Source organism: Panthera pardus, unplaced genomic scaffold (genome assembly GCF_024362965.1).
Source record: "Panthera pardus isolate Hobbes unplaced genomic scaffold, ASM2436296v1 HiC_scaffold_22, whole genome shotgun sequence".
NCBI classification, from domain to species: domain Eukaryota; kingdom Metazoa; phylum Chordata; class Mammalia; order Carnivora; family Felidae; genus Panthera; species Panthera pardus.
Genome location: NW_026526788.1, coordinates 14,285,778 through 14,301,380, shown reverse-complemented (window position 1 = coordinate 14,301,380; position 15,603 = coordinate 14,285,778). Strand labels below are relative to the sequence as shown.

The 15,603-nt window shown below is 39.8% G+C and overlaps 1 protein-coding gene across 5 annotated transcripts in view; it reads right to left on the bottom strand.

Moving 5' to 3' along the window:
• PRKG1 (protein kinase cGMP-dependent 1) overlaps positions 1–15,603 on the bottom strand; it is a 1,256,614-nt gene that overhangs the window by 104,709 nt on the left and 1,136,302 nt on the right. For all 5 annotated transcript variants that reach the window (XM_053910263.1, XM_019430062.2, XM_019430063.2 and 2 more), the window contains one exon: positions 8,251–8,325. In XM_053910263.1, coding sequence (XP_053766238.1) covers positions 8,251–8,325 — 75 coding nt within the window. The remainder of the gene's footprint in view (positions 1–8,250; positions 8,326–15,603) is intronic.

Genomic DNA, 15,603 nt, shown 5'->3' with positions numbered 1-15,603 from the left:
CATCCTTACAAATCATCCTTACAATGTATAGAGCCCTTGATGTGTTGAAAGTAATTTCCGGTTGTTATTGTCTAACATGTCAATGGTGGAAAGGAAACACCCTTTCTTTCCAGAACAAGAAAACAGCCTGTAATCAAATGGTTTGTCAACAGCACTAGAATTTTTAATTATCATTAGTCCTCTGCTCTGTCAATTACAAAAGGTTGCCTGCCAGGACATCCTGGGATTCACCTTTATAAAGTCTTGCTACCTAGGGAGTCTGAAAGATAAACGTTGCAGAGAAGAAATTAACAAACGGCCTTTGAGAGTTTCACATTTTTAATGAACAGAAAAAAAAAATACCCCTACCCAAGGCCAAGCAGTTTTATCCTGAAAATCATTTTCTAACAGAGCGACTGATTCAGTATCCCTGTACCTGAAAGAGACACAGACTTGGACGCTCTGTAGTTACAACCCACAGGGAAGTTTTAATCTGTTAGCACCGCTGGCCCCGGCAACGGTTCCCTACCTCCTCCCGCCCTGACTGCACGTACGGGAATTTGAAAACCAAGCGGCTCTTGCACAGAGGAGAGCCGGCTTATTAGAGGGCCAACCACTGCAAATTTCTCAGTCTCCTCTGCGTTTGCCCTGCAATAAAACGGAAAACAATTTTTATTGCCCAGAGGATAGGACTGTCTTCTGGGTACCCAACCCTGGAAGTGGTCAGCAAGTTCTGGTTCTGGTTTGAGGGCTATTTCAGAATGCCATTCACTGTTCTTTCCACTTAATTGGTGCCGAGTCTCCATTTTGGAATAGGATTTCGCTCCCTTGCATTCTTTCCATAGGGGGAGACACAATTTTCCAGGCTCATTTCCCTGAGAATTGCTTACATCTCGACCGCGTTAGCTTAAGTAAACTGTTGATAAGATTGCGGGAATACTAAGGTCTTTACCCTCAAATGCCTGGCAGACAAACACCAGTAAGAAAGGCCAAATTTTTAAAGTCAGGGTGTTCAGAAGAACAACCCATATGTATTGGATTGTGCATTGAGAATCTCATGTTTGTGAGATGCTAGCCAACCCTGGGGCGTCTGGGAATAGATTACAAATAATGCAGGCCTGTGTTCTGATTTCCACAGCTTCGTTGTTTGGAGACGCATTTGATGAGTGAACATTCAAAGGCCCGAGGAACATGCCGGAGAGCACAGAGCACCTGCCCGTGACAGCAGAGTGAGCGCTAAAGGGTCGTCTCTGCTAATGAAACGAGAGAACATTTTGACTGCCGTCACGTTGTGTCCAACGACAAGGCTTGGCACCAAATGCAATTCTGAAAATACCGGACTGACTAAAACGTTCCTTTGCAGATGAACTTGTAAACAGAAGGGGGGGCTTTAAATCAAGGAGGACTAATCATGGAAGCAGGAGTAAAAGTTTTATTTGGACTGAAGCCTAAAGGCCAAACAAGTGGACCCTATGCAGGCAATATTTGGTCTCATCCAGAGGAAGAGACTGTGGGATTTCACTGTTTCGTGGCAGTAAGTCAGAGGCAGTCCTGGTGCCTCTGTTTTTGGGGCACCACTTTTTTTTCTCGTGCACTGATGATAGGATCCTGCTTTGCACACTCTCCTCGTTCCTGGCTCCTTTCTATAGTTTCAGCTTTCTTGTTTGCTTTTGTTTCTTTCTAGGTGAATCTGTTTTGGAAGTCCTTTTTCCAGGACAAGGTGGGAAAGAAGTGGACAGTGGTGCATAGTGAGGGGAGTAAGGCAGGACTAGATGGCGGTTCCAATGGTGCCTTTAAGTCTTTGGTCATTTAGAGGCTCCTTGCCCAAGGTTGGTCCCTCTTTCCTCTGTGTGCCCAGAGGGAGGATCAGCTTATCTCTGGAGGAAAAAGGAACTTAAGTACATATTTATGCTAAGATAGGAGGAAAAAAATATATTGATTCCTCTTGGGGGAATTCAATTTTTATTCCTTCATTCATTCATTCATTCCTCCCTCCCTCCCTCTTGGGAGAATTTTACAGTTTTACAGAGACAGAGGCAGGGTGCGGATTAGCATTTAAATCTAAAGGAATATTACCTAATGAAAAAAGAAAACTAAAAACCTTCTTAAGTAGGAAATCACATCACAAAGTCTGCTTTTGTCTGTGAGGGTTACAAGGACCTGAGACCAACTTGCCCAGACTTTTCTACTCTGTCTCTCCTGGATTTAACACGTTCCTTTCTCTCCCAATATTGAAGATCCCTACATATCTCTGACTATTTTACCTGAAATTTCTTATACTTTCATAGAAGCTCATTGACTCTTATTTTTTCACATCAATTTCATCTTGAGCCCATGTGAGGGGACTCAGCCCTGAGCTAACCCTAAAGTGAAGTGAACCAGTGGTTTGATAAATCCAGTGGGCATTTGTTAACTGACACACTAGAACTCTCAGCAGCGTGCAATGTCATTGTCTCCTCCCCCTATCTTGAAACACACTCTGTTCTTGGCTTCTGTGATGCATCTGGCTTTGCTTCTGAGCTCTCCTTTTCTGTGTGTGTGTGTGTGTGTGTGTGTGTGTGTGTGTGTGTGAGAGAGAGAGAGAGAGAGAGAGAGAGAGACAGAGAGAGAGACAGAGAGACAGAGAGATCCTTCTTCTTTCCCTGATTTTTAAATGCTAAAGTTCCTCAAGAATCAGCCCTCAGTACCATGATGCTCTAATTCCCTACTTTCTGCCTTATGCACATCTTTAATTTCACCTACCACGTAAAAGCTCATAATTTCCAAGTGAGTACCAACCTCTCCCCCGAGCTCCAGGCCTGCCCAACCGGTCTCAAGGGCAGCTCATCTATAACCTGAACAAAAATCAATTCACTAGCACTGCCCCCCCGCCCCCCTGCCCAAACCTGGCCACCATTCAAACTTTCTGCCTTGGAGAACGCCCCTGTCTTCCTCTGACCGCCAGACGCCAAGTCCTTGCGCTGGCCTGACCTTGCTCCCCTTGAGCACCAACATCTACATCCGTGCAGAGACCTCCTGGCTTTGCCATCTGACTATCTCTCAAATGCTTTTCTCTATTCACCCAGCCCTCATTCAAGTCCTGTCCACAATCAGCTTTTCCCTGCAAAATACTCTGCTGGTTCTCTCTGCTTTCACTTCACAGTCTTCCAACCCCAGAGGAAAGGATGTTCAATTAGCAGGTCACCCAACTCATCTCTTCTGGTAACTTACAAGCCTGGAGTGATTTTCCTAAATCCTTAACACCCGATCTTAGACTTTCTCGGTCCCAGCCTGATTGCACTTTGGTTCCTTGAATATGCATTCTGTGCATACCCATCTAGGTTTGCAGATGCTATTTGTCTAGCTGCAATGCCCTCTGCATTTACTTGCCCAGCGAATACTAATTATTGCCTAACCAGCTAATTCATTAGAATTCAGCTCAAATCTAGATAAAATGTCACCTCCTCTGGGAAGCTCTCCCAGAACCATTAACGTGTGTCTCTCTCCCTCATGGCACCACACGCATCATGAAGGCAAGGAGCATGCCTGTTGTATTCACCGCTGTATATGCAGCATTTTGTAGGAACCCAGAAAGTGTTGAATAAAATGCGTGCATATGACAAAGTGAATGAACACAGCAAAGGCAGGTACGTGAGGAGCTGCGGACTCATCGCAGGGCCTTCGAATCTATATTCGTATCAAGGGATGTTGTAGATTAAAACACATGACTGGACACTCATTTGTAGCTTTGTATAAATTTCACCATGAGAAAGAGTCCCTCACGGAGAACGAAACTGAGAAGCCTCAACTTAGATCATAAATAAACGCATTTACGAATCTACATTCTTCGAGCTGTCAGAGCAGCAAGATCCTTAGTATTAGAAAATAGGCTTCCTACTTAGTCTGCACATTGTGAAACACAGTGCCTGAGTCATCATTAAGTGAATTTCGAAGTGTTTATTAAACGAATATGTATTCTCACAGGGAAATAACGCATACCTTTCATCACGAATGCTACTTTCCGCTCTAAATAAGCCTTAATGATGCTTAACTTTGATCTGCTGTTGTCTCTTCTAATGTCTATGTGATTACAACTTCATATTTTAGAAAGAGAAGCCCTTAGTGGATAATTAGCAGCAATCAAGAAAAGCTTAAACATGCCATAAAGGTAAAGATTCTGTCAAGAATAATTTTCTTTGTCGGTAATTTATGTGGTGAGAGGGGCTGAAGGCATATATCCAGCAGCAGGAAAGTTCGAAGAACCATTTCACGAGAACACTGCTCTCAAGCCAACCTTTCTGGACCAGCCACCCACACCGGATGAGAGGAGTGTTTCTGAAAAGGATGGTTTGTACATTTTGTGTAGGAGTCCGCCACTGAAGCCTGATTATGCTAACAGCTAATTAAGTTCTAAACATCTCAACTGCATCTATCTTTATAGTCAGGCCTTTTTTTTTTTTTTTTTCCTCCTTTTATCCAAATAGTCATAGTCGATGAGACAATACCAACAGTAAGTTCACAGGGATAAATACTGTGATCATTTCAGTCGGATTTTAAGAAATACTACCCTCATCTTCGGTGAATTCGGCAAAATCATGGAGACTCACACGGCAGAGCCAATCAACACCTCGGTTCTCAACGGTACAGATTTTGTGATCTATATAGAAATTTAGAGGCATTACAAGAATGATCCAGGGAATCGAGACCAATTAGAGCGTGCGCCTAGTCCCTGAAGTGGCAAACCTTAGAAGCTCCTTAAATATGAGATGAAGGCACAATACACTTAAGGGGAAGAAATTGAATAAAGAGACAACAGTGTTAACACAGATAGACATTTAAACTTGTTAGTTCAACTAAAAAGCTCTGCCTTGGGAATAATTCACAGTTTACCTCCGAGAGAGAGGACACCTAGTTAAAATGATACTTTCAACCTCAGAAATCTTCAGATATTATTGATTTTTTCCCATTTTTCAACTAATATTAAGGAACGTGGGTTATGCATTCATTTGGATTTAGTATTAATTAAACTAGAAAACTTTAACCTCTCCTAGTGAACTTATATTCAAGTATAATAACTAATTTATAGTCTATCAAATTTATGGTTCAAGTAATATTTTGAGCCACTTAGATGCAACTAGTCATTTGCTGTTCCTCTTTGTTCTTCAATCATAATTGAACTTTCTTTTAGCCAAATGTTGCTATTTTTTATTTATTTTTTTTAACGTTTATTTATTCTTGAGAGAGACACAGAGCAAGACCATGAGCAGGGGAAGGGCAGAGCGAGAGAGGGAGACACAGAATCCCAAGCAGGCTCCAGGCTCTGAGCTGTCAGCACGGAGCCCAACGCGGGGCCGAAGCTCACGGACTGTGAGATCATCACCCGAGCCGAAGTTGGACGTTTAACCAACTGAGCCACCCAGGCGCCCCTAAATGTTGCTATTTTTATCAAAATGGTATTTACGGATATTTTCCAGGCTAGGTGAAATTTCATGACATTCTACCGAAGTGAGAGCAGTTTGTCCACATACGAGTAAAGAGTTCCTGGCCAGGTAAAGTTAGTTTTATGTAATCAATATGCAATAATTATCTATAAATCAAGCCATTTATCAAAAGCACTAGGATATGCTTCCAGTGATTAATTCCACCAACAGTAACATTCCCTTTACAGCCCTTTATCATTCACAAGGCACTTCTACATACTCCTATCAATTAACTCACAGAAACACCATTTCAAAAGTAAGATGAGGCCATCAAGAGGCAGTGTAACTGGACTAAGACCAGGTGGTTGGAAACGACAAAGGGGGGAAGCAAAGCCCGAGGCTGTGGCCCCACGTTCAGGGTACTCTTCACACAGAATCTGTTCCAGTGAGAAGTATGGTCACCCTTCCTGGCCTGTAATTGTCAGATCTGAACGTTGCCATATTTGTTTTCCCTGTTGTCTTTGGTTGAAGCACGTGTGAATGACCTCACAGATGCCCAGAGTTCATGAGATGCAAACACAGTCATCTTTATAGAGCCAGGAGGACGCTGGGAAGGATGCAGCTAAGTCAAGGCGCTTTCCCATCACTGACCCATTTCAAGCCTGTGACCAGACTCAACTTTGGGTCAACAGGACTTACGCAAAAACTTTCATTAAAGAATCTAACATTTAGCCGAAACAGAAATAGACCATAGAATGCTTTAGTTCAAAAGAGGTATGGGGCGCCTAGGTGGCTCAGTCGGTTAAACGTCCAGCTTCAGCTCTGGTTATGATCTCGCGGTTTGTGAGTTTGAGCCTTGTGTTGGGCTCTGTGCTGACAGCTCAGAGCCGGGAGCCTACTTCGGATTCTGTGTCTCCCTCTCTCTCTGCCCTCCCCCACTTGCAGTCTGCCCCCCCTCTCAAAAATAAATATACATTAAAAAAATAAAATAAAAGAGGTCTGACTTTTTCTAGTAACTGCAAAAATACGTACACAGTTGCTCATGTAGATTTTAGATAAATTTTCAAGATTACCAGCCATTATATATATACAAAAGGTGTATTATACGACACATATTTATATGGAATGACCCATGGTAATCTTAATCGACTATATATACTCAAGAAAAATATGCTAACATAAATTATAAAGATGAATTTTTATATAGCAAATGTTCCTCTAAGGATAAAGTCCAATAATAACAAGGGAATTTTATAACTTTTAAAACTGATAGGGTAGCTTAAATGGCCCCCTCTGCCATCTCAGTAGGATTAGTGCTAATACCAGAAGCTAAACTTAGCATTAATATGTATTTTGACTGAGTGTAGGAAAAAACCCCAGAAAATTAATATGTACCACCCACAGTACAGGCAATCCGATGACTGTGTGCAGTTTGGCGTTAAAACTGCCTAGTGCGATTCCTGAGCAAATCTTGGCAAAGGCACGGCTGCCATTTGACCTCCGGATGTGTGTGTCTGTGTCCCTCCAAAGAGCGGAGGAAACAGAAGCAACCATATGGGGAAGAAATTGTGAATATATTGACAGCTTTGAAGATAATAGAATTTTATCAGTCAAAATGAATTACAGTACTTATTTTTCTTTTCATTCTAGACCAAAGTTTTAATCTTCCTAGATTCTCAAGGCAAAAGCAATTAAAATTTTTTTTTTTTTGGCTTTTGAGGTTACTACAAAACCAACCAAATTCTGCCCCTGAATTATCTCTTTACTGATAAATTTTTGTCAGTTTAATCCTTCAGGTGTCCTGTGTGATATCACTACTAAATTGCTTTCACTTGAATTAGTTTGGGGGTGGGGCAGAAGAGGGGAGACTTATAAGGATTGCCATTTTGTAAAAGAAACCTAGATTTTTTTTTGTCAGAAAAAGCCAATCTCAAATAATTTCAAATCTTTGTCAAACAAGTTAAGGGTTTTTTTAATTTTCATTTTCATTTTTAAAAATTTACATCCAAATCAGTTAGCATCTAGTGTAACAATTTCAGGAGTAGATCCCTTAGCGCCCCTTCCCCATTTAGCTCATCCCCCCCTCCCCACAACCCCTCCAGCAACCCTCAGTTTGTTCTCCATATTTATGAGTCTCTTCTGTTTTGTCCCCCTCCCCGTTTTTATACTATTTTTGTTTCCCTTCCCTTATGTTCATCTGTTTTGTCTCTTAAAGTCGTCATAGAAGTGAGGTCATAGGATTTTTGTCTTTCTCTGACTGACTCATTTCACTTAGCATAATACCCTCCAGTTCCATCCAGGTAGCTGCAAATGGCAAGATCTCACTCAAAAAAGTTAAAGGTTTAAAGTGGATATAATTGGATTTATGTCAGTAGATACAAAAAGGATAATTAATGGGATATGTACTATCTCTGATCATTCTGGTAACTTAGTGCCTCGGCAGTTCAAGAGAAAGCAACAGAGCAACAGGGTATTTGCAACGGGAAATACTTCAACTTTGTTATTTCCCCTACAGTTTCACAAACAACTGTTGCGCACTGTGGCCGCCATTCATCCATCAAGTATTTTCAGTGGGAGAAATAATGTTTGCATTCAATTATTTATAGGGGGTTTTAAACTTACCATTTTTCCCTTGTGGAGATGATCTTGCTCCCCAAATTAAGATTTCATGTTTAAGAAGAGACTTACTGAGGAAGCATCCTATGTAGTAACTACCTTGAAATTTGCTAGTTCCCCCCTCTGAAGCAAGTGATTTCTTCTGTCAGAGTGCTGGGATTTGTTACGTCCGACAAAATAGTTAATCTTCTATTTATTCAAAATCAACTTTGAAAAATCAAGACTAAAGTCAAAGGAATAAAAAAATATCACTTACTTTGCTTTAGCTTCTGCGTCCTCATAGGCTTTATTAGACACGTCATCCAGTCCTCCAATCAAATGCTTGAAAGAGCTGTAAGGAAAAACACAGTCATCAGGATAAATGCTCTGCAGAGTCCTAACAATGACTACCTCGTCAACGATACATTGAAACAATCTAAAAGGATCTAACTAAAAATGAAGTCAAACATTTAAACCAGATACGTCATTAAGAAACATATCAGATAATGATAGTGTCTCTGACAACGGTGACCTATTCCATCGTGTTTACCTCCGTGGTTCCCAGCACCTAGAACTGGACCTGGTGAAAGGAGATATTCAAAGAACGGCTGGAATAAAATCTGTGACACACAAAAGGACATAGGTCACAAAGTGGGTCAACTTTACTAGGGATCATGACAAGATCTACCAATTATGGAATGCCTACTGCATGCCTACTATGGGCACTCTTCTTTTAATTATCATGAACATATATTGATTCCAGGTCTACAACACACCGTAAAAGACAAACATTATTATCTCCACGTGACAAAACTGTAAACTAATCTTCAAAGGCAAAATACATATGCAGAAGACAGGCACACGACAGAGGAGAATTATAGGAGAGTCAACTCGTTTTGGACGGATGAAGATACTGACTTTAGGATCAACCAGGAAGGGTCATACACCTGGGCAAACCCAATCGATCCCATAGCCTATACGGACCTAGAACTGTGTTCAGACTTTATATAATGAAGTCCCATCTATTATAGGTCTACAACATAAAATATTACTGGGCCAGCACAAAAGGAAAACACACACACACACACACACACACAAGAATTACCCTTGAAAATTACCGAATGCAACCAGATACCAGAACTCTTATGTGCACTACCTTCTGGCAAGCAGTGAACTGAACAGAGGAACAAAAGGAAAATCTACATTCAAAGTGCTCACATAATAATCAGGGCCCTCACTTACATGGTGCTTATATGCTGGCTACCATTGCATGCATTTTACATGTAGTAACAAACACTTTAATAGTTACAGCAACCCTGTGAGTCAGAATTACCTCCACTGCATAGATGAGCATCCAAAGGCATGAGAGGTTATGAAACTGACCTGAAGTCGTACAGCCCAGCAGCGTGAAGGCTGGTAGGGAAGGAGGCCACCATTCCCCCTCATACCCTCAAGACCTACACTGCGGCTTCCGGCCAAATCACTGTGCCTTCACGACAACCATAAAAGCCCCAGCGACGTCTAGCCTACGCATGGAGAATGGCAAAGAGCTGTAAGGAATTACATTTTAATTTTAAACCTCTAGAATCTCAGTGCACAGAAAAAGCTTCGTGTGAGTATCAAATAATAAAATATGCCTGGTCAGGTCCTGAAACATAGGGTTATTTGTTGATTTAAAGTTAAACATTGCTTAACCACTTTGACACACACTGGTTTTTGTTTTTGTTTTTATGAAAAATGTGTAAAGAGAGACTTGACTCTTCCTTGGAGGCTGGCCAAAAGGAGACAGGGCGGGTACGACATCAGTCCTGTGGGTAATGATCTCATCTGGGGGACAGGGTAAGTGGAATGCTGAGCTAAAACATGAACTATTTCTAATACAAAAAGGGACCAAAAGGAAGAGACAGAAGACTAAGGAATCAAGAACCACAGAGCATCAAGCTTTCTGAGGTGAACTGCGTTAATGAATGTCAAATGAATGGAGGCTGCCAAAGGCGATGGTCCTTATACAACTTTCCAAAAACATATAATTAGTGATAAAATAAATGATAAATAATAATCCCCTGCGGGGCTGGTTCAATATCTGCAAAACAATTAATGTGACTCATCACATCAATAAAAGAAAGGACAAGAACCATAGAATCCTCTCGAAAGATGCAGAGAAAGCATGTGACAAAATATAGCATCCTTTCTTGATAAAACCCTCAAGAAAATAGGGATAGAAGGAGCATACCTTGAGATCATAAAAGCCATATATGAACGACCCAATGCTAATATCATCCTCAATGGGGAAAACCTGAGAGCTTTTCCCCTAAGGTCAGGAATGAGACAGGGAATATTCACTCTCACCGCTGTTATTCAACATAGTATTGCAAGTCTTAGGCTCTGCAATCAGACAACACAAAGAAATAAAAGGCATCCAAATTGTCCAGGAGGAGGTCAAACTTTCACTTTTGCAGATGACATGATACTCTATATGGAAAACCCAAAAGATTCCACCAAAAAACTGCTAGAATTGATCCATGGATTCAGCAAAGTTGCAGGATATAAAATCAACGCACAGAAATCGGTTGCATTCCTATGCACCAACAATGAAGTGACAGAAAGAGAAATCAAGGAATCAATCCCATTTACAGTTGCACAAAAAAAACCATAAAATAACTAGGAATATATCTAACCAAAGAGGTGAAAAATCTATACGCTGAAAACTATAGAAAGCTTATGAAAGAAATTGAAAAAGACACACTAAAAATGGAAAAAGATTCCATGCTCCTGGATAGGAAGAACAAACATTGCTAAAATGTTGATACTACCGAAAGAAATCTACATATTCAATGCAATCCCTATCAAAATAACACCAGCATTCTTCACAGAGCTAGAACAAACAATCCTCAAATTTGTATGGAACCAGAAAAGACCTCAAATAGCCAAAGCGATCTTGAAAAAGAAAACCAAAGCAGGAGGCATCACAATCCCAGGCTTCAAGCTATACTACAAAGCTGTCATCATCAAGACAGTATGGTACTGGCACAAGAACAGACACTCAGATCAATGGGACAGAATAGAGAACCCAGAAATGGACCCACAAACGTATGGCCAACTCATCTTTGACAAAGCAGGAAAGAATATCCCATGGAATAAAGACCGTCTTTTCAGCAAGTGGTGCTGGGAAAACTGGACAGCGTCATGCAGAAGAATGAATCTGGACCGCTTTCTTACACCATACACAAAAATAAACTCATAATGGATGAAAGACTTCAATGTGAGATAGGAAGCCATCAAAATCCTCGAGGAGAAAGCAGGCAAACACCTCCTTGATCTTGGCCGTTGCAACTTCTTAACACATTTCCAGAGGCAAGGGAAACAAAAGCAAAAATCAGCTACTGGGACCTCATCAAAATAAAAAGCTTCTGCACAGAGAAGGAAACAATCAGCAAAACTAAAAGGCAACTGACAAAATGGGAGAAGATATTTGCAAATGACAGATCAGATAAAGGGTTGGTATCCAAAATCTACAAAGAACTTATCAAACTCAACACCCAAAAAACAAACAATCCAGTGAAGAAATGGGCCAAAGACATGAATAGACACTTCTCCAAAGAAGACATCCAGATGGCCAATCGACACATGAAAAGATACTCAATATCATTCATCATCCGGGAAATACACATCAAAACCACAATGAGATACCACCTCACACTTGTCAGAATGGCTCACATTAACAACTCAGGCAACAACAGATGTTGGTGAGGATGCGGAGAAAGAGGATCTCTTTTGCATTGTTGGTGGCAATGCAAGCTGGTGCAGCCACTCTGGAAACCAGTATGGAGGTTTCTCAAAAAACTAAAAATAGAACTACCCTGTGACCCAGCAACTGCACTACTAGGCATTTATCCACAGGATACAGGTGTGCTGTTTTGAAGGGACACATGCACCCCCATGTTTATAACAGCACTATCAACAATAGCCAAAGTATGGAAAGAGCCCAAATGTCCACCGATGGATGAATGGACAAAGAAGACGTGGCATATATATATATATATATATATATATATATATATATATATATATGCCATATATATATATATATATGTATGTATATATATATATATATGGCATATATATATATATACATACATATATATATATATATGTGTGTATATATACACACACACACACACACAATGGAATATTACTCGGCATCAAAAACAATGAAATCTTGCCATTTGCAACTACATGGATGGAACTGGAGGGTATTATGCTAAGTGAAATGAGTCAGTCAGAGAAAGACAAAAATCCTATGACTTCACTCCTATGAGGACTTTAAGAAACAAAACAGATGAACGTAAGGGAAGGGAAACAAAAATACTATAAAAACAGGGAGAGGGACGAAACAAAAGAGACTCATAAATATGGACAACAAACTGAGGGTTACTGGAGGGGTTGTGAGAGGGGGGATGGGCTAAATGGGTCAGGGGCACTAAGGGATCTACTCCTGAAATCATTGTTGCACTAGATGCTAACTAATTGGATGTAAATTTAAAAATAAATAAATAATAATAATCCCCATAGTGGAGATCAGTGTTCAAATATGATTTCTGCCATTGTTCTTTAAATGGTAGAGTTTCCCACCTTCCCATAGAACGTCTCAGTCATTGCCAAGGGAAACTCCCTATGCGAGATGGGTTTAAGATTCTAAAGTAAAGGGGTGCCTGGGTGGCTTAGTCAATTGACTGTCTGACTTCCGATCTGGTCATGACCTCATGGTTTATGGGTTCAAGCCTGGTGTCAGGCTCTGGGCTGACAGTTCGGAGCCTGGAGCCTGGTTTGGATTCTGTGTCTCCTTCTCTCTCTGCCCCTCCCCCACTTGCACTCTGCCACTCTGTGCCTCTCAAAAATGAATAACCGTTTAAAAAATTAAAAAAAAAATTGTAATGTGAAAGACAGTATTTATTTTATTGTGAAAAAATCAATAACATCTGGTTGATATTCTGTTTTTAGAGATAATGTAAGATTTAAGCACAGGGAGTTAAAAGTTTCTTGTTCAAGATGACTCCAATTCTGCAGCACATCTGGGACTAAAATCTGCATTCCCTCATTCCCACTCCTTCCTCTACAATACGTAGATATTTTTAATATAACTAAATCCAAAACATTGTGAAAAGGCACTGACAGAGAGGAAACAAAGAGCACGCTGTGGTAAAACCGAAGAGGAACAGCCTGTATGGGAGCTTTTCAAATACACTCCGACTGTGTTCTTACGTGTTTGACACGCAGAGTAATTTGGGGAGTTCAAATAGTTAAAAAAAAATTCTTCCTCCTCCTATTGATTTGACCTAAATATGTCTTATGCAGGATAGGATATGATCAAAGATTTAGAGGGTGAATGGGTGGCAATTACGGTAAGGATGAAGTCCTTTATAACTGAAGAAAACCTGTCTACCCCACTAGGCTTGGTTAAAACTATGCAGATCGCTTTTCGAAAAGGCAGTTTCAAATTCCTATCCGCAGGGTATACAAACGTAAAATCCTCCATCTGGCGAAGCTCTACAGAAAGCATCTAATCACAGGAATGAGTTTAAAAGTAAGTCGAGCCTGATTGAAAAAAAAAAACACATTTAGACTGGTTACGAGCTCTTTAGAGCCAATTTGTTAAATCTTAGTCATATCCAATGACAAGTGTCACATTTGAAAAGAATGAATGAAAGTGGTATTTCAGGAGTGACTTTTTGGTGTAAGTTTTAAGAGGCCTTGATTTAAAGTACTAATTTTCTAGGTGGTGCTAATGATTCAATATTTATTATCTTTTTTTTTACCACTAGATTAGAAAAAATGAAGGGAATAACATCAATTTACAAAGGCCCCTAACTTGATCAACTGGAAGTTACTTCTGAAATAAACTCCCTCTAATTAAAGAAAATCCTTTTCATTTAAAATGTAATCAATTTATTACTATAGAAAACTTTTAAGAACCGTGAGAAGAAATTAAGAAGGCATCGGATTTCTCTATCCACAAATAACTAACGGGAATATCTTTACGTATTTCTTTTCACTGTTTTTTTTTTTCTGCAGAGCTCTATCGTTGTCTATTATAGGGTTGTAATCATAAAGCATCTGTGATTTATGTTGATTTCTACCTTAATATTAGGGCTGAAGTGTATCCTTTTATTTTTAAAAACTCATAAGCAGTAGTTTCACAAAGAGTAGGTCATTGTATGTACCTACTGTGTAGAGTACCTACTAATCCATGGCAGACACCAACACACACACACACACACACACACACACACACACACACACACACAGATGAAGAAGTGTGGCAACTGTGTACAAAAACATTTATATTTATACTCTCTATTACAGGTTAGACATATGGAATTTCTTTTCAAAATAAAATATCCAGGACAATCATCTTGGCTTTGAAATTGGAACCATATGTCCTTTGGAAATCATCTTTATTTAGAGAGCAATCCTGGCCAAGTAACATTTTTTTGAAACACAGAACAAAGGCTTCCTGCTAATATTCTAAGTGTTCTCCAACAGTAAGCCCAACATTATGCTTCTCTAAAAGTTTAAGAAAATGTGCCCTCTTCAAGCTGTATTAGTAAGTTCCAAGTGGTTGTCTCTGTCTGTGTATCCCTGCACTCATCAACGAATATTTTAAGAATCTTGATAAGCTTAATTGACGGTGTTACAGAATTTATTATTCCTGGTGCAAGCATGAATGTTGCATTTTTTTCTTCCTTCTCACAGATTTTCTAAAAGAACACCTGCCATGTTTGTGGACCCACATCAAAGAGACATTTGGAAAATATTACTATAGGCATCGGACACCTTTTTAAATATTTACTTAGGTCTTGTGACATTTCTTGGCTACTAAGGGAGAGGACTTTTGCTGTTTTATTAAGAAAGAAATTATAATGCAATGGTTTAAAAAGTTTAACAACAACTCTAGTCTCTAGGAGACTAGAGAACAAAGTTTGTTTATAAACAAACTCACAATTCGTGTATGAGTTATATCTTAGCCTTGTGCAATAAAAGAGCCAATTTCACATACATTCTAGACATAATTCCAGAATAAATGAAGAAGACGTTAATGAGCAACAGACTTTTATTCAGGGTATTTCAACAACAAAACTTACTGCATGTTGAGGCAGTATTAGTGAGAATCCAATTTTCATGAGTCTTGACAATATTTTAAGGGGGTGGACAAAACGTTATGAGGTGAGAACACAGAAGTAGCAAGAGCAAATGGAAAATGCCTTTTATGTTTAATGCTGGTATTTCCAACATCCTTGCGATGAAGGAGTGGAAAAGAAAGAAGACAGAAAAAGGGAGGAAAGGAGGAGGAAAAGAGGGATTGAAAGAAAGGAGGAAGAAGGGAAAGGAGAGGAGAGAAGGAGGAAGCAGAAATGCTCCTTCCACACCGAGAATGGTATTTATAGAAATTCTCCTTCAGAAATATCATAAAAGGCTAGGTTTCTTATTCTAGAAAATTTGTCTGTTTCAGAACATGATAGTGACAGTAACTCAGTGGGTAATAATCTCAGTTATTAAGATGCTTTCATTATTAAGCCAAAACATCCTTTTGAACACAGCTGATTACTCAGTGGTGTATCTAAAAAGTGTG